This window comes from Apiospora hydei (assembly GCF_038363865.1).
Source record: "Apiospora hydei strain CBS 114990 chromosome Unknown utg000009l_segment0_segment0, whole genome shotgun sequence".
Lineage (NCBI taxonomy): Eukaryota > Fungi > Ascomycota > Sordariomycetes > Amphisphaeriales > Apiosporaceae > Apiospora > Apiospora hydei.
The window spans coordinates 5,084,415-5,103,557 of record NW_027117368.1 but is presented as its reverse complement, the minus strand read 5'-3'; the positions used below and the strand labels follow the sequence as shown (position 1 = coordinate 5,103,557).

The following is a 19,143-nucleotide window of genomic DNA, read 5'->3' as shown; positions in this document are numbered from 1 at the left end:
GAATTCTACGACGCGAAATCGTATATAATTAAGGTCGATTAAACCCGATTAAAAAAGAGGTGCTCCGCGAGTATATAATTAATTTAAATACCCGAGGGATGCCCTTTAATTTCGTTAATATAAAAGATTTAGTTAATTTATTTATTACGGCGCGTAGCGGCGACCGCGTTAATAAGCATTAAATTAAGCGCTTTATTAATCGTAATTTAAACTTAAAGATTAAAATAAATCGTCGGTACGATTATTAAAGGGCTCTTTATAAAGATTTTAAAGTTATTTCTACTTAGTTTACGTTAATCGCGAATTTAAAGGCGAAATACGGGATCGTCGATAAAAATATTTAAAATTTCGACGAGACCGGCTTTATAATAAATATAATCGGGTTAATACTCGTCGTAATACGCGCCGATCGGCGTAAAAAAACGAAGTCGGTTTAGCTTAGTAATCGGAAATAATCGACGGCTATTAAATATATTAATTCTTAAAACTAATATATCCCGCCGTTCTTAATTATTTAAAACTAATACTATTTTACGAATTAAGCTCGCGAATATAATTTACCGGGCGATTAAATAATTAAACCGACTTTTAACGGCTAAATCAATAACGAAATAGGCTTAAATTAAATTAAATATTTTAATAAATATATTAAATCGCGAACGAAAGGTCGCTATCGCCTCTTAATTCTTAACGGCTATAAAAGCTATATTTCGGCGTAGTTCGAAGTATATTATAAAAATAACGATATTATTACGCTTAGTATACCTCTTTATTTTTTTTTACCTGCTTTAACTATTAAATATAGTACTTTATTCGCCGTTAAAGCGCGCGTATTTAAAAGAAATCGAGTTATTTATTAAAGTATTAAAAAATTATAACGTGGTTTATTATTAAGTCGAATATATTATTAAGTCGGATATTTTTTTATGTCTCGATATTTTTATATAAATTTATTTAATTATAATGTTTTAAATTAATTAAAATTACTCGCTATCCAATTCGCTACTCAATTCTACATCCTTTTTATACGTTCGCGCATTGTGACCGGTTTCGCCGCAGTTACCACAGCGCCTACCGCCCGTCGCGCGTCGTTTCGACGAGCTACCATTTTCGCCTTCGCCGGTCGGTGGACGCTTTTTTTTACCTTCTCGTCCTATAGCGCTTAAAATTCCTTAATAATAAGGGCTCCTTTAAACTAGACTCGTAATTTTTTAGCTTTCCGGCGCTTCGAAAAGACTAAATTAACATTTTAAAGGGTGCGGACCTAATCTTTTAATATAGTTACCTTGTGAGCTATTCGGGTTATACTCTTCGCTATTTAATTTACCGTATTTAAAATTAACGTTAAAAAACTTTTTAATAGGTAAACACCTTTTTTTAATATAAATAAAATACTTAGTTATTTATTACGAATTAAACGGCGTTTAAAGGTTATACGTGCTTAGAGTCCCGGGTCGCGATTACTCCGGTATAGGCGTCCGAAGTTATATATTTAGCTTATTTATCACTTCGTTTAAATAGTGAGGTACTAAGCCGGATACGCTAAATATAGATTTAATATTAACTTCCGTAAAAATAATAAAATATGCGGCTTTAAACGCGATAAAGAATTTAAGCTTCGTAATATAATTTATCGAAGCCTTAATAAATAACTCGATTTCTTTCGAATAAATACGTTTTAAAGGCGAATAAAATACTATATTAAAAAGTTAAAGCAGGTGCGATAAATAAAGAGGTATATTAATAATAATAATGTTATTATTTTAATAGTATACCTCGAATTCGGCCGAAATATAGCTCTCGTGGCCGTCGAGAATTAAGAGGCGGTAACGACCCTTTATTTACGATTTAGTATATTTATCGAAATATTTAATTTAATTTAAACTTATCTCGTTATCGGTTTATTTATTAAAAATCGGTTTAATTATTTAATCGCTTAGTAAATTACTTTCGCGCGATTAATCCGTAAAGTAATATTAGCTTTAAACGATTAAAAAAGGCGGAATACATTAGCTTTACGAATTAATATATTTAATAGCCGTCGACTATTCCCGATTACTAGGCTGGACCGACTTCGCTTTCTTACGCCGATTAGCGCGTATTACGACGAGTATTAACCCGATTATACTTATTATAAAACCGGTCTCGTCGAAATTTTATATATCCTCGTTAATAATACCGTATTTAATTTTAATATTAATAATTAAGCTAAACTAGCCGGAAATAACCTTCGGATTTTTATAAAAAGCCTTTTAATAGTCGTACCGACGGTTTATTTTAGTCTTAAGGTCCGGGTTACGGTCGATAAAGCGCCTGGCCTAATGCTTGCCGACGCGGTCGCCGCCGCGCGACGCGATGAGGAGATTGGCCATATTTTCCACACCAGCCATCTTTAGAGGCATCCCTCGGGTATTTAGATTAATTATATACTTACGAAACACCTTTTTTTTAATCGTATTTAATTTATACTTTAAATATCGGATTTCGCGTCGTGCGGTTCGGCCGTAAAGTCGGTCACTAAGGGTAAATAATAAAATAACGTAGTGTTTCGCCGTAGCTTTTTAATTAATTCGGGTTAAACCGTTTTATAACGTTTAAATTATTAAAGTTATCCGCTTTTTTTAAACTAAATAAAATATTATAGTTATAAAGTTATTACGCGTTAAAATTTAATTAAATAAATCGGTAATAAAAGTATTCGACTTAATAATATATTCGATTTAATAATAAACCACGTTAAATAATAATTTAATTATTCGGAGCGAGCTTTATACTTTTTTATAAACCCCGTAAAGTTTCGAGTATTTTTACGTCGAATATTATTCCGTATTTAATTTTTTTTTATATATATTTTTTTACTTTTTATAAACTATAAAACCGTATCTTAACCCTTTATTTATTTATAATTTATCCGAGAAGATCGTAATATTTTAAGGCGGTAAGTCCTTAAATTACGCTATAAATTCTTTTATAGCCTTTTCTTTCTTTATACCTTTAATAGGGTTACGCCTTGAACCGGTATTGAACCTAGGTACGTAAAGCACTGTCCTCGGCGTCGAGGGCAACAGTTACGCTATTATTTGTAGGTTTAATCGGGGGGCCTGGACTTGCCTGGCCTTTTTTGAGAGACAGTTGGGTCTCAAGACGAATGCCTGTCTATCTTCTCCGCACTGATTTTGCCAGACCCCAGTGTGATTCAGGGCCATAAATAGGACAGGACATAATTCTCATTGGAGATGCTCACTTGGCGCCGTGGAGCTGAAACGTGTGGTAAAGAAAGGTGTCGATGGCGAAGGCAGCTGGACACATCCATTGCCTACACATTTCCACTTTGGTGTCGATTATCTCGCTGAGATGGTTGGCTCATACTGTTCTTCTTCTAGGGTTGCACGGGTGATAACGTTGGACAGATCAACAGCACCCTAGTGTTGATCCTCTCCGGAGCCGCCATCTGATAATCCAAAGCAGATCTCTTGGTGTTATTTTTAGATTCCAGCGTTCTCTTGGAACACGAAACAAGCAACCGCTACGGCGATAAGGGATGCGCTAACCGTTTTGACAGGCGCAAAGTGGAAGCATGGCCGTTATCAAGGTTTCAGTTGGAGGCTTGGCGAAAACGGCGCTGAATCCTCAAGACCTTTTTGTTCCCATTGCAGAAAGACATCGTGTGCCTTGTTGCCTTTTTTCGACCCCAGGCCCTTTTATCCAATCAGGTCAGGACACCCAAATACTTGGGACGTTTCATCTTTTCTTAGCTCTGGGGCTTCTCTCGATTCGCCCGCTAAATGCTTTCAAACATCAAACAACTGCGACATGGGACGACATCGTCCTATCACAATCCTTGGCATCACCATGACACGTCTTGGCGCTCCTGCAGGGTCAATGTTCACCCCCGAATAACCTCGGCACCAAGAGACTAGATGTACCGGGACCCGGCAATTGAACGTCGAAGGCTAATGTCCAATCTCCCGACTTTCTGAGTTCAATTGGCAATGTGACTGAGCTGGAGGCGCGCAGCGTTTTTGAAGGTAGATTGGCATTCAATGCTAGGATCTGCCGACAACAGCGTGCATACTTAGACAACGGGAATTTCCAAGAAGGCAGACTTCAAGGCGCGAGTTCCGTCTATCCTGTGAGATATTACCGACCACTTCGGCACGTGAAATGACGGGGACCCATGTCTTGGCCGCCTCTCCGGATCGACCTTACATGCCGGGATTACCCACTTACCGATCAGGAAGCACCTTGCTACTAGTCGCCGGATCGTCACCCATCAAGATACACGAGATCTTCTCAGACACAAACACTATATTCGATACACTCATGGTACAAACGAGTGCCATCCCATGTCGCCCACCTTGCGCACCTGCGGATGGGACCTGACTAGGTAGCCATGAATGCGTTCTGACATAACAAGCAATCCGCTCGTGTTAACCTGGCCAGGGGTTCCATGTCTCTCCTGCAGCTCCCAATCCATGCAACTCTGTCGCTGCTCGCCAGCAGAAAGCAGTGATTGGTCGTCTCGTTGCTGACCCCTTGGCGTTTGAGCCGCATCTTTGCCAATACCCGCTTGGCCGGATACATGCTAACTGGGGACGGCAGACCATTCCTTGGGGTTTGGTAAACGTTCCAGGGGGCAGCAAGCAATCAGTGTTGCCAAGATATCTCGTAGATGAGGGTTCGCGAAGCTTGGTATCCTTTGCCTTCACTCGCCGCGTATAAGATCAGCGTTCCCCGCCAAGTCACATCCCAGGAGTGCTTAGGAAGAACCACCAAGATACAGCACCGTCCGAGAACACTGTGATTCCTGCTTGTTCGCTTCGCACGGTTGATCCGTTCCTTGTTCACCTAACCTTCATTCCACTATATCGTGGTATTGTTTTTATTTATTTCCTAGTATCCTTTTGACCATCCCTATCAACCCCCCAATCCCTGACTGCTATCCAAGATGAGTCTCTTATTCGTCACACTCTCCGCGCTCCAGCTTGCGCCGGCCATCGCTTTTCCCGCTCAGTCAGTTCGTGCCGCCAAGCGCGTCAGCCTCGATGCCTCGCACTTCGTCTTGGGACCAGATCGTAGGGACATCGCCGCTGCCGGCACCTTTGATCTCCAGATCAGAAAGTCCGGGCCCGAGATCCGAGAAGAGAAGAAAGACGAGATCGAAATCGTGGGCACCTTCGGAACGCCCGTGCCTCTTATTGGGGGGTAATAAGAAGCAGGACACTGCTTTCAAGTCGGTGGGTTTCGTTCGTTCTGCGTGGTTGCTTTACCAAAGAAGGAAACTAACAGTATGTTCAGACCGTCGGCAAGTTTGAGGTGGAGTTCTCGGCCGACACCGCTCGAACCCTCACCGTGACGGAGAACAAGAAGCCCGGCGCACCCCCGAAAGGATTCAAACTGCTTGAGCCCAGCTCGTTCAGGGTCAGCATGGCCGAGGGTGGAGACAAGTTGACCTTTGGCGGCATTGACTACATCTTCGACCCAGCCAGTGAGTCTCCCACACGTTACTCCGACCTGTGTATGACGCTAACCCCCATTCCAGGTGCCGGCCTCAAGGGAGTCGACATCAGCAAATCCCAGGTGGCCAAGCTGGATGCCGCCACCAACGCATTCGTCGTCGACCCCAAGCTCGGCGAGCTCGAGTTCGAGGCCGATGAGAGCGAGGTAGCTTTCAAGAATGTCAAGGACCTAACTGGCGAATGGGCCGTCGTCATCGCTGATGGTACGGCGCCGCCACCCGCAACCGGCGGGGCTGCTGGTGGTGAAAAGAAGAAGGACGACAAGTCTGGGCAGATCGAAGTTCCCGCTGGCTTTGGCACGGCTAATGTGGTCAATGCCAATGCCTTCACTAACCTCAATTTCCCCACGAACGTGAGTTTGCTACTCCTTACCTGGGTTCTTCCTCTACTTGCATGTTCTTGGCTGCGCGCTGTGCCCCAGTAGTGGTTTGGTGGTCTGGTCTTCCAAGCCCCCTTATTGCTGCTGTTACGAGGTGGGATCCCGTGGCGACTTCATCGTCCGTTTCTCTCCTGATGCATACACATATATCTACATGAATAAGGATGCTAATGCCTTGGCCTAATCACAACAGGCCGCCGGCTCTCTCGAGGTCGAGCTCAACAGCACCACCGCGAACCAAGTCGTCGTCGCGCCCATCATGGCGACGCTCCAGCCGCCCGCGGGCCACATGTACGTGGACCCGCTGACGTTCTCGGTCAGGACGGCGAACCCGCCCGCCCCGGGCGGCACCAGCAAGCTCGACTACAAGTTCACCGAGGGCATCAAGGCGGCCATCGACCCGACCAAGGCCGTCACCGGCAAGCTCGACGCCGCCACCAATCAGTGGGTCACGACGGGCCTCGGCGAGTTCGAGTTCGAGGCCGACGAGAACGAGTGGAGCCTCAAGGTCGCCGACGTCAACGGCGTCTGGGCGTTCTTCGTGCCCGCGACGGCTGTCAAGGCGGTGGCGTAGTCGGCTTGCCTCGTCGGTTGTGCCTCCTATTTAAGTCGACTGCTGTCTTGGCGGAGTTGCCCTTTGAGTTGGGTAGAAGGTACGACAAAAGACCTAGATTTACTGGGCAGGATCTTTTACTTCTTGTGACGGGTTGAGGGTGATGTGTGTTGTACATTTGGACCACGTGTCTCACCTAACCCCTAGTTGTGTACCATTTCATTAGCGTGTTGATTTTCGGACTGGGTCGGGTGCATCTCTATGTACATAACCAAATGGCAAAGAAAAGAGTTGGGGAGTGGACTTGGGGATGATATGCCAGTTGGGTTGCCCAATCTATACCCTTGAACCCTCGTGTGTTGCTTGATCGTGCATGTCATTTGGCATGGTTCTGCTAGTAGCCACGCCTCTTGAATTCTCCATGTCATTTCTGAAAAAATACGTGAGCCGTAATTTGAAATACCTTTAACTCATTCTATCTATTGTTGCGTTCGATTTCGTAATTTGCAAGACCGCTTGTGCAAGCAACGCGTACCACATAATGACAGAGTGCGATCAATCACTTCATATATGACGTCGCCCGCAGAACCGATTCCCACTAGGAGTGGGTGGCTGGCTTGAAGTGCATCGTATTGAGGCTTTCCTTCGTCTCTGCATGATTTCCGGAATTGGTTTTCCTGAAACGCTCCTGCCATTTTGTCAAAATTGGAAGGGGAAGGCGCGAGGTACCCTCCTACTAAAAAAAGGATTCTCAATCAATTACAAGCGGAAGCTGCGACGTACGGAAGGAGCCCCAGTCATTCACAAAGAATGATTTTCACCGCAAACACCACATCTGCTGCTTGCCCACCACCCACCAAACTTCAACTTGCCCAAGTACGAGCACCTGACATTCACGGACTTCTCAACACACTTCAACCTACCCCAATACGCCCATCTGATATTCCAGCACTACTGGAGAATAATCAAAGGTCAGAGGTATTGTCGACAGACTCGAAACCATGCCAGCGAACCAGCAACCCGAGATGGCCGGCTCACAGCATATCATCGAATCCACCCAGATATTAGACGAGGTTCGAACCAACACGAATGCCCTAAATTTCAGTTTGAAAAAGTTACGCCATGCTATCACCGCCTTGCAGCACCGCGGCGCATCCCTCGGCAACGATCGGGTAGAAGCCATGTTTCTGATGGGGCAGATTACTGAAGGACACGAGGACATCAAGTTGACGTTGAAGTTCATCGAAGGCCAGCTGTTCATACTGGTCTTGGAGCACAAGAACACGGAGAATGAAATTGGGTGGCACGCCATGCTCCATGCTCATTTGGTGCGCGTGAATAACAAGATACAGGCGGTCAAAACTAAAATTGACCACCTTCACGGCACATGCCTGAAACACATGGGAGAGATGGCCGTCGAATTCCAAGCAGACACCCAGTCGATGGGCGCGGGTGATTTACCGCGAATTTTCCAAGCAGTTGGACAAAACAGCGCCAATGAGCGACCTAGCCCCTTGCCAGGCAATCTCGTCAAACCTGCCGCCGACCATTTGAATGGTACATCTTCCAGCACTCGGGGGATGCAAATGAAGGATCCAAGTAGAGTTGACCGGCTCAAGCACGTCCACAAAGCTCGGTGTTGGTCATGATGGTCAAGGGACGAAAGGCTGGATGACGTGGTACGCCGCGCAATGCGAGCCGCGAGCGGCCTTTCTGGTATGATCTCGACGAGTAGAATGAGCTTCGCATACCAATCTGCGCGCTGTGCAAAACTGCGAGATGATCTGGATATCCAGTACACGGCCAACGACGGGAGACGGGGACTAGTGGATTTATCTATTCATAAGGTCTCGACGAGGACGCGTCACATTCGAGTCATAAGTCATTAGAGAGATCAAAGGCTATGATGCAAATTTCTCGATTCTGCTAAAGAGATTCTATGAAAGACGCAATGCGCGCAGTCAAAGTAGTTAAGTAGCCCATTAAGCTGGGCAGGAAACCGACTGCAGAATTCATTCCCATGTTAGCTGCCTCTCGCACCAAGCGGCAAGATTTCGGACACTGTTTATGAAATGAAAGAAAACAAATCCATACCTGCCCCTCTCTCAGGCCAGTCTAGACGCACAGGTCAGCAAATGGACCATTGCCACGCATGACATTCTGAGATCATCTCAGTTCATGGGTAACAAGGCGAAAAACGAGTGAATGTGTGGCGCGACTTCAAGTTGCAACTGGATTCTTCGCTTTGGCCAACTTTCTCTTGGCCTCCTTGAGCGACTTTCTGGCCTCCTTGCGGGACATATCGAGCTTTTGATGTAGTCCTTCCAGAAGCGGACCTCGGCCTCGCGCACGGCAAACGCGGCCTCGCTCTGGTTCCGAGCAACAGAGCGTTCATGATCGTCCTTCTCGCTCATGCTGCTATTGCTGTCGTCAGAGGAGTCGACATCGCCTTCGACGTCAGCGACAGAATCGACGTCGTCTGAGGCCGTCACGATAGCCTCGCCTTCAGGCATATCCTCATCCTCTCCATCGACGGTAGCCTCGTCGCCAGAAGTGTCGCTGGGCTCATCAGGAATGACGATGCGCTCTCTAGCGTTGATCTCACAACTGTTACAACGAAGAGGGATATCCTCATCGGAGACATCATCGTCCAAGGTCAAGTGACGTTGGAACGACGACATAGTCGTGGTGGGTTCAGAGTTTGACGGCAGGACTTGAGAGAGTGAGTACAAGATGAATTTTCGTACCACCAATGATGAGGAGCCTACCTTCAGAGATCCACGTGTGATGATCGATGGCCGCGGGTGTCGATAACCTGCGAACGATTTGGTGATTAACTGCGCGTTGTAGTTGTAGATAGTGGGAGGGTTGGAAATAAACGATGAAAAAGGATTGAATTTCTTGCCACTTGTGGCAGTACTGAGTTGTTTACCTCGCGAGAAGCCAAATGTACTTGCTTTTGGTACGATGCCTGGAACTTAGGGCTTCAGGTGTAGTTGCCTTGCAGTTGAGTCGATGGTTAGTTGCGCCCTGAAGATGTAGAGGATAGGAGAGGTTTAGGAAATGGACAATGGAAAGGTAAATTCGTAGCAGTTGGTGATGTGATGAGAAACCTACCTTGCGAGATCCAAGTTTGCTTGCTTGATTGTTAGCGATGCTTGAAGATTACAAGTCTCGATATCCTGTCGAGAAGGATGGGGAAGAAAACAACTTGGTGGCGATTTTGAGCAGGAATAGAGACAGATATCAGTGCAAGGGATGGGGGAACAAGGAAATGCTGGGTGGAAGGAGGCCTGTTTTGCAGGATCAAAGTTCCGTATTGAATTCATGCCGCAATCCGGGGCGCCCCGTCCCGGCGGTCTATCCCGTACTTTCCTATCCAGTTTGAATCCGAAGTACACGCCCCGGTTCGGCCGTGTGACGACGGGTGACGGCATTTGGAACCCCGGGTCGCTTGCCACCGCCTCTCCTACGAGTTATTCCTCTTCATCTTAGTCCGGGCCGTCTCTTTTGTCGCGTGATACGAGGCAAACAGACTACGCCGCTCGACCAAGGGCATGGCGGTAATTACGCCTTCTGTGGCTCTCTTATCCAAATATGTCGCATAGCCAGATGGCCGCTGGCAGGCCCTCATGACATAGAATTTCAATTATGGCAGGTGCGGTAAGAACGTACCAAATCAGTGTAGATGCCATTTCTTAAATTCAATATAAGGCTCCTTCTTTCCGTATTTGATATATTGCATTGAATGCAACATGTCGGCCCTGCAATTTTGCTGCCACTGTAGATGTATAAGACTATTAATTCCTCCCTCTCCTTCATTCCTCATCCCACCAACCCACAATATTCTTTTTCCCCATCCCCTCAACACACTTCCACAACTTCGTCAACGTTTCCTGTGACGATCCTCTCGTTACGCGTAACCGAGTTCCTCAGGTTGACCTCTGGACTACAACATTTCCTCATTATCTCTCCTTTTTCGAGGCTTCTTATCTTCCTTAGGCCTCTCAGGTACAATTAAATCTGCGAGGGTATTCACACCTGCAATTCCCAACACTTTTCCTCGCTTTCCATCTAACTCGGCTTTCTCGAGGTTCACGAATCTTGCGATTCACGGGACATTTCATCACGCTTCCACCTGTTCCAAGCAACTCGAGGATTCTTTTCCTCTTCAACAACCTTGCAAGTACCACGTCACTCCGTCACTACCACAACTGCCTCATCTACCTCGAGGTTTGTCGACATCTCCCGTTCGTCACGCAACCAAACGAGCATCTACAACATCGTAAGTACACGCACTGCTACATCTCTTTTGTTCCCATCCTCCAACCGTCATCCTCTACCTACAGCCGCGCACTGGTTTGTCATCTCACACCTGTCCTTTCAGATCTCATCTCACCTTGAAGTTGCCAAACCGCCTCGCAACTTTCACCTTCAACACTGTAAGTAAAGTTGAAGTGACTGAATAAACATACCCTCTGCTATCACTTCCTTTGACACCGACCTCCAGACCACAAACAAAATTTAAGCCAGTTGGTTGTCATTGGCGCTCAATCGGTCTCGTACTCACTTTATACAGAGCGCCATCTATCAAGATGTATGGAAACTTCTTCGCCCGCAAGCAGGCTTTCCATGCCGATAGCGGCATCGACCGCTTTCCTTTTGGCACCCGTGATGTGAACGAGCATGCATTCGCCTCTCCCCCTGAGGGCCCTGCGGGCGTAAGAGGCTCTAGACGCATAGCTCGTGCTCGAGGTCGACGTGTCAACCATGCTCAGCGCCGCAACCACACTCGAAACACAAGCGGCGTCAGCGATGATGAGCCCGGCGACACTTCTGGCAACGATACAGCCTCTGGCGGAGAAGATGACGATGAGGTCATGGCTGAAGGCGAGACTACCACCAAGATATCAGACGACGCCGATTCTGAATTCGAAGGCATCTATACGCGTCAATATTTGGCGGACAACAATGTGAAGACGGCCATGGAGTACTACAATCTCGGTCGCGCCAAGGAGTGGCCTGATCAGATGGAGAACAGCCCGATTGATTTTCTCGACAACCTATTCAACCACCATGACAACCAGAACACCATCTGCCTCAAGCCCACCGTTATGGCTCGTGTCTGGTACCTCTTTCCCAACGCAAATGAAGAGGACTTAAAGATCATCGCCAAGGGTGTCGACAGATTCTTCAGATATTGCACATCGACCGTCGATATGGAATTTCGAGGCAGGAAGAAGGACATTCGCAACAAGTGTCCTAAATATTCCCGTAATCCACTCGTTCTTTCCGTCCGCGCCAGTTTCCGTCGTGCTCTGAATTCCTGGATCATTGGTAGGGACTTCGAGCCTGACTTGCCCGAGCGCGGATCCGTTGCCGCTTGCTGGCTTTGTCATCAGCGGCTCGAAATCGATCCGTTTATCTCCGGCTGCGCCATAACCCTTGGTATTCCTGGCATTTTGACTGGCGGACTGGGCATCAACCGATTCGGCAAGCCGCACCCCTTCGGCATTGCTGCCGGTGGCACTGTTCCCCCATCGACGAGAATCTCAAGCGTGATATCCAGCAGTCCAAGGCTAATATCGAGACCCTCACCGACAAGGTTGAAGACCTGAAGAAGACGGCCGTTACGCAGGACTATCTCACCACCTTTGGTGGCCAGCTCCATGAGCATATTGACACCAAGCTCGAGGCGTTTGGCCCTCCCGTCCAGGATGCACACGCCGTCCTCCAACGTATCACCGACTTGGAGAATCAGATCAAGGAGTTCGCTGGAAAGAATGCCACCCTCGAGAATCGCGTTACCAAGTATGGTGAAGTTCCGCGTAGCAACGCCATCATCCCTAACGAATACGATGACTCGTCCGATGATTCCCCTGGCCCCATTGCTCGCCCTGGTCGCCTCCACCGCTCTGGCATCGCTAGTGGTAACGACATGTCCATCGACCTCACCCAGCAAGAGGATTCGCCCTCTTCCGATGATGAGGTTGGCGAGTAACCTACTCATGCGGCTTCCACCGAGCGCGATGCCAAGAAGAGCAAGGCCCTCGCCACGTCGGACCGGAGCGCAAGTTAGACCCCTGGTGATGTGAATACTCTCTTCGTGGCATTTGATAGTAAAAAGAGAGCATTGGCCTAGAATTCAGGAGATGATTCCCACGTGAAGTCACGTTTTTGGAGATTGAACCGCGCATATTTTGCAGCTGTGATTATAGACCAGATTGTCCGGCTCGAATAATGCCAAAGGCAGGTGGCAGATTGTATGTCCTACGAATACGACTTTCACCCTGAAAATCCCCGAGATGACTAATCAACAATAGATTGCCAGAGATGCATCTGTTATTAAATTGCCGAAATAAGAAGAGCAAGACCGCGTTTTACAATCGCATAGTAGTGTCAATACAAGGCCCAGCAACATGAGCCATCGGTATTATCCGTATATATCCAACGCCCAAAACCAAACGCCCTCATCTCACAACATTATTCAAGGGTATCATTCTCTTTTCCATCTTATCTCCTTCTTCAACCCAACAGGCCGCCGGGGACCTTGGGCAGGCTGGTGGGCAGGTAGCTGCCGTTTTCGTCCTTGCCCTTGCGCTCGGCGCGGTTGGCACCTTCCTTGGAGAGCAGGTCGCCGACGGGCTGGAGGAGGCCGCCCTGGCCGACCTGGCCCGCGGCGAGGTTGTTGACGCCGTCCTGCAGGTTGTCGACCTGCTCGACGCCGGTGATCTTGGTCTTGCCGAGCTGCTCTGTATTGGGGGATGACATGTTAGCGACGTTGAGGTGGAGACAAGTATGGACGGAGGCTGAAGGATGAAAGAACCAAGGCTTACCTTTGGTGGCGTAGCTGGCCTTGTTGTCCTTGGTGAACCACTTCAGGAAGTGGTCCTCGATCCAGGGTATCCAGGCCTCGTACTGCTCGTTGTACTTCTGCTTGGCCCACTCCATGTACGTCTGCTGCTGCTCCTGCTCGGACATCTTGTTGAAGCCGGCCGGGGGCTGGAAAGTGTTGGAGTCCGAAGACTGCTGCTGTTGGGTCGAAGACATGGTGGTTGATGTTTGTCTGTGTACGGCGAACAGTTAGTCTCTGATGTATGATGTCCCTGGATGTGTACAAGACATGTGGCTTGGGAAGGTAGGAAGAGGATCCACCAGGCTCGTTGCGGGCTGGAAACAACTTACAATATTCGGGTTTGGGAGCTGGGGATATGCAGCTTTCGCATGAAGTTGATTTAGAGATGATAAACGGCAGTAATCAGCAAGAGGATGAGAAGAGTGAAATCACAGCGAGAAGCACCAGAAGTCAAGTTTAGATTTAGTCTTAGATATAAGGTTGCCCTGTCACTGCCTACGCGCACCATGACCTCAACCCCCGACCAGGCCAGACCGGGCGGAAATCAGATCAAGGCCACTCAGCCACTTGCTTGGACGACCTCATCGCTGTGTAATGCACCCCAACCGGTTTTGCTGGGCTGGTGCCATCATCCGGGCTTCAATCAGTCATGCCTTGGACGAGGTGGTGTGTGGCTGGGCTACGTCATCCTCCGCTAGCCAACCCCGCGATCATTGGCTGAGGTCATCTGAAACGGCCCCAAACAGGGCATCCTGGCCTTTCATCATGAGCCACACTCTGACTGACATCCACTAACGGCCAGACGTTTGTGGGTGCCAGAAGTCTCTTGCTGGCTTCAGTCCATGTGGGCTGGCAAGTGGTGCTAAAAAAAACAGCCCCGGTTCCTTCTCGACCCTCAAAGCAATATTCTTTAAAATTCGTAGTAAACCAACCACAACCGATATAAAATCAGAGAAAATCTTATAATATAGAATAATCACTTGAATATTTTATACGTCTTACAGTATAATCGTGCCTGTGATAATTGATTTTATATCGATTTTCAAAGATATAGACCCAAAGAGGTTAAATAGAAACCGGAACTGTTTTTTTAGCACCACTTGGCTGGGCGTGAGCGACCGTTGGGAGCATTCCACCCGCCCGGTGCTCAAACCGTTGGACTAATTGGATCTTGTGTCTTGTTGGCGCACATTTGTTTTCGTTGGTCTAGATGCCGCGTGGCAGTCTTTTATCTCGTGCAAATCCACAGATGGCACATGCATCGGAATGTGCACAAAACATACCAGATCGCTGGGCAGTGGTTAATGCACACCAAGATGACGTATTAGCACGCATCATCGGTCCAGCCCACCAAGAGACCAAAACACCCGACAACAGCCTGAATGATGAAATTTGATATGTAAAGTCGTAAGTAATGTGCATAACTCGGCAACAAGAATATTTATATGCCGAACATGATATATCATAAGACTCCATGAAGTAAAATGCCACCCTAGAACGTGACCCAATGCGGAGAATGAAGCAAAGACATCTAGAGAAGATGTAAGGATGCCAGATTCTACTCTAGGCCCGAGATTCGATCGCAGATTTGATCGCTACGTCATTTGTCAGCAAATGGCAGAGAAGCGAGAAATAACAAGCATGCTGGGCGACTTACCGTCACAAGTGACTTTGGCATCCCCGAACAACATCTTAGTGCCAGGCATATAAAACATAGGGTTGGGCACATCCGCTGCATCAAGTGGTTAGCTGTCGATCAATCTAGAGGACTTCTTATCGCACGTGACTTACCGTAACCACTAGACATGCCACGCTTCATGACAATGACCTGCTTCGCCTTCCATGCATGAAGCACCGGCATGCCCGCAATAGGGCTGCCCGGCTCCAGCGCGATCGGATTGACCGTGTCGTTGGCACCAATAACAAGCACGAGATCCGTATCGCCGAAATCGTCGTTGATCTCGTCCATCTCGAGCACAATGTCGTACGGCACACTGGCCTCGGCCAAGAGCACATTGCACTGACCCGGCATGCGACCGGCGACGGGGTGAATGGCGAAGCGCACGTTGGCGCCCTTGGCACGCAGCGCGCTCGTAATCTCGCTGATGGCATATTGCGCCTTGGCTACGGCCATGCCGTACCCAACCACGATGATGACGCTTTCTGCGTTGGCGAGCGCCTCGGCCGTCTCCTCGACGTTCGTCTGGGTTACGGTACCCTCCATCTTGTATTCGTTGCTCGTCGGTGCTGATATGCCGCCAAACAGAACATTGGTGAGCGATCTGTTCATGGCCACGCACATCACATAAGACAGGATGGATCCAGAGACTCCAATCAGAGCACCGACCGTGGTGAGCAACGGGTTCTGCAACATGAATCCTTCAGCGACCAAGGCGAAGCCACTGTACGCGTTCAGTACCGTGATGACGACCGGCATATCAGCGCCACCAATGGCCGATGTCGTCGTGAATCCCTTGGCGAAAGACAAGATCGTGTTAGCGCCCAAGGCCATGGCCGCAATCGTCGGTGATCCAGGCGCCATCGCGACGAAGGCACCCATGGTCCCGACATTCGTAGCCAACATACCGGAGTTGATGAAATGGCGGCCTGGTAGGTGAAGCGGGCGACTGGACAGTTTTCCGGCTAGCTTCATGAATGCGACGATGGAACCCGTGAAGGTGATACCTCCGATGAGGACGCCGAGGTAGGCAGTGACCAAGTGCAAGGTTGTGGCGTGAGACAGGTCGCCCATGACACTACCAATACTGGTAAGGACGGCAGCGAGACCAACAACAGAATGCAGTGCAGCGACAGTCTGCGGAAGGTCTGTGGGCGTGATTCGCTTTCCAATGAGAAATCCTGCGATGCCTCCGATGGTAGCAAGTGTGCCGAATTGCGTGAGGACCTCGGGCGAGAAACCGACAGCAAGAAGAGACGCCAGAACACCAGAGCCGACACCGAGGATACCGAGAAGATTGCCCATTCTCGCGGTCGCTTGGGTCGCCAAACCAGAGATCGAACTAATGCAGAGTACGGAGCTGACGAGGTAGCCAGCTTGAACGAGCCCAGCCGCGCCGGTCGAAGCGGCAGCTAGGGAAGCCCCCGCCAAACAGTACACCGGGAACAGCCCAAAGCCACGGGTACTCCGGGGGTCAGTCGGGCCTTGACTATTATTAGCCTGATGTTGAAACTGATGCATGGGGTAAACTTACGCTTGAACATGTCAAGCATGCGCTTGGTTATCACGAAACCTCCTGAGACGTTCACGAAAGCTAGCAAGACGGAAGCTGCCCCCAATGTCTGCGGGAGAGTCTCGGGCAGGTAGCCACCGCCCATGACGAAGAAGCCGCCAATACCGACCATACCGGAGATCGCGTTGGTGACACTCATGAGAGGCGAATGCAGAGCTGGTGCAACGCCCCATACGACACGGTACCCGATCAGCGAAGCCAAGGCAAACGTAAAGACATTGCCCATGAATAGAGGGCCCGTCATCTTTCCCAAGGCAAGAGCAGTTCCCATTCCGGCAGTTACGCCGGCGACCTCACGCGATGCCTTTTGAAATGGTGTCACGGCCACGACCTCTTCGATCTTGGCCGCAGGCTTGGCGGCTGGAGCTGGCGGAGGCGCTGGTCGTGGGGCAGGTGGCAGAATGTCACCTTTGAGGGTGACGATAGAGCCACGGACGACTTCATCATTCAGGTCGATGCCGAACTCCTTCTCCTGAGGGGTCATAGACAGCAGGAATTTGACAATGTTGTTCGAGTACAGTGTGGAAGATTGGGTAGGCAGCCGGGACGGCAAGTCGGTGTATCCTATCATTGGTTAGCGCTGTCAAGCTTCTCACTGCAGTCTCACTGCGTCTAGGGGACCTACCAATTATCTTGACATCGTTGTATGTGACCAGCTTCCCCGCTTCTGTCTTCTCACAATTGCCGCCCGCCTCAGCAGCCAAATCCACAATCACAGATCCGGGTTTCATGACTTCTACCATGGATTTGGTGAGAAGCTTAGGGGCGGGCTTTCCAGGAATCAAAGCGGTGGTAATGATGATGTCGACGTCGCGCGCCTGCTCCGTGAAGAGCTTCATTTCGGCCGCGATGAATGCTGGGCTCATTTCCTTTGCATAGCCTCCAGCACCAGACCCGTCTTCTTCAATTTCGACCTCGATGAACTCGGCCCCAAGCGACTGCACCTGCTCGCGAGCTGCGCTGCGCGTATCGAATCCACGAACAATGGCGCCCATTCTGCGCGCAGTAGCAATTGCACTCAAGCCAGCCACGCCGGCCCCGATCACCAAAACCTTGCACGGAGGGATCTTCCCAGCAGCAGTGACCTGGCCAGTCAGGAAGCGTCCGAAGTTGTTCGAAGCCTCCAAGACAGCCTTGTACCCCGCAATGTTGGCCATTGAGCTGAGCGCATCGAACACTTGAGCACGCGAGATTCGCGGGATCATGTCCATGGCAAATGCCGTAACTTTGCGGGCCGCAAGTCTCTCGACGACATCCTTGTTCTGCGCGGGCTGAAGCATCGAGATGATGGTCGCGCCCTCTTTCAGGCGGTCAATCTCAGCCGTGTTGGGCCCACGAACCTTCAGCACGATATCAGCAGCGGACCAAATAGCACCGGGGTCGACCAGGGTCGCGCCCGCACTTTCGTAGGCATTGTCTAGAAAGTCGGCTTGGGCACCCGCGCCGCGCTCGACAAGCACCTTTCCGTAGCCTTTCTTCTTCAAGAGGGCAACATTCTGGGGCGTGATGGCGACGCGGCGCTCGTTCGTGAAGGTCTCGCGCGGCACACCGACGGTCAGATTGGCAAAGGGCGTGGTCGGTGGTTCGATGGCGGTCGAATAAGCCGTCGTTTGAATAACGCGCGGTGTCACAGCATGTGCGCCATCGCGCTTCTTCGACGGCAGAGCAGGTATCACAACCGGCTTCTTGACGTGGACGCTGCTCCATCGCTTATGACTGGAAAATACAAAAGCCGACGAGGAAGGCAATTCTGGAGAGAGGAGAATGTCTTAGCTTTCGGGCGCCCTGTGAAGAGGCTGGTCGCATTGGTTAGGGGGTTCAGAAGGGTCTCCACGAACCTAATAGTCGCGATGTCGAAGGGCTAAGACGTTCCAGCGCCCGCAATGAGGCGTGGTTAGCGGCCCACGCTGGCCGGAGCAGGCTCGGCGATATCATGGCACCGAATCATTCAAGGTGTCTGCCGAACACACGCGAGCAGAGCAAACATCCGTCATTCGCTAACCACAGGTGTCCCGGTAGCGAAGACGGGAACTACTCTTCATGGGAGAGTGAGGCACTTTGAGGAATCAGAAAAGAAATAGAACGCGATGAGGAAACGAGAAACAATCTGGAGTTAGGTCCTTCCTGCACGAATAATGGGACGAACGAGGTGCAGCCGGAAAGAGCGCTCCCTTGGCGAAACAGATGCACACCCTGGTCGAATCACTTAACCTTTCCCCTCCTTCCCCTCGATCCAGAGCCACTGTGACAGGCAAGCTGGCAAGTATCACGGCAAGCTAGGAAGCTTGGATGCTGGGATCCATGCCTTATACGCCGCAGCCTAGAAGGGTAAAACGCCCAACGACCCAGCCAAAGTACAGGAGGTACCCCGCAAGGTTACCACTGCGAGGGCGTTTGAGGAACTGCACGCTTCTTGCCCCGTATCAAAGCCACCAACCAACCGACTGTCCGGTCGGTCCTAATGGAAATGGGGGATAAAAGAAAGGGCCGGTTAGACCAGCCGAAAGCCCGATTCCGACTTGACACGGTCGACGTGCCCTCCTCGAAAGGGGAAGGACCGGTATCACAGTGTGTCATCCAGCATG

The 19,143-nt window shown here is 49.5% G+C and overlaps 5 protein-coding genes across 5 annotated transcripts; 3 read left to right on the top strand and 2 right to left on the bottom strand.

The window, feature by feature from the left end:
- Window positions 1-4,948: 4,948 nt before the first annotated feature.
- On the top strand, window positions 4,949-6,472 carry PG997_013413 (uncharacterized protein; the record flags this gene model as incomplete). Its single annotated transcript, XM_066817727.1, has 4 exons — window positions 4,949-5,167; window positions 5,299-5,488; window positions 5,543-5,871; window positions 6,092-6,472. 4 exons carry the CDS (start codon window positions 4,949-4,951, stop codon window positions 6,470-6,472), a joined length of 1,119 nt encoding a protein of 372 aa, XP_066663419.1.
- Window positions 6,473-7,452: 980 nt separating this feature from the next.
- PG997_013412 (uncharacterized protein) lies at window positions 7,453-8,934 on the top strand (the record flags this gene model as incomplete). Its single annotated transcript, XM_066817726.1, has 2 exons — window positions 7,453-8,008; window positions 8,780-8,934. 2 exons carry the CDS (start codon window positions 7,453-7,455, stop codon window positions 8,932-8,934), a joined length of 711 nt encoding a protein of 236 aa, XP_066663418.1.
- Window positions 8,935-11,046: 2,112 nt separating this feature from the next.
- On the top strand, window positions 11,047-12,452 carry PG997_013411 (uncharacterized protein; the record flags this gene model as incomplete). The annotated part of the gene is made up of 2 exons (XM_066817725.1): window positions 11,047-11,982; window positions 12,057-12,452. 2 exons carry the CDS (start codon window positions 11,047-11,049, stop codon window positions 12,450-12,452), a joined length of 1,332 nt encoding a protein of 443 aa, XP_066663417.1.
- A 524-nt stretch (window positions 12,453-12,976) lies between these two features.
- On the bottom strand, window positions 12,977-13,501 carry PG997_013410 (C6 zinc finger protein; the record flags this gene model as incomplete). The annotated part of the gene is made up of 1 exon (XM_066817724.1): window positions 12,977-13,501. One exon carries the CDS (start codon window positions 13,499-13,501, stop codon window positions 12,977-12,979), a length of 525 nt encoding a protein of 174 aa, XP_066663416.1.
- Window positions 13,502-14,870: 1,369 nt separating this feature from the next.
- PG997_013409 (NAD(P) transhydrogenase mitochondrial precursor) lies at window positions 14,871-18,493 on the bottom strand (the record flags this gene model as incomplete). Its single annotated transcript, XM_066817723.1, has 6 exons — window positions 14,871-14,902; window positions 14,965-15,039; window positions 15,099-16,469; window positions 16,520-17,122; window positions 17,184-18,308; window positions 18,397-18,493. 6 exons carry the CDS (start codon window positions 18,491-18,493, stop codon window positions 14,871-14,873), a joined length of 3,303 nt encoding a protein of 1,100 aa, XP_066663415.1.
- Window positions 18,494-19,143: the final 650 nt, after the last annotated feature.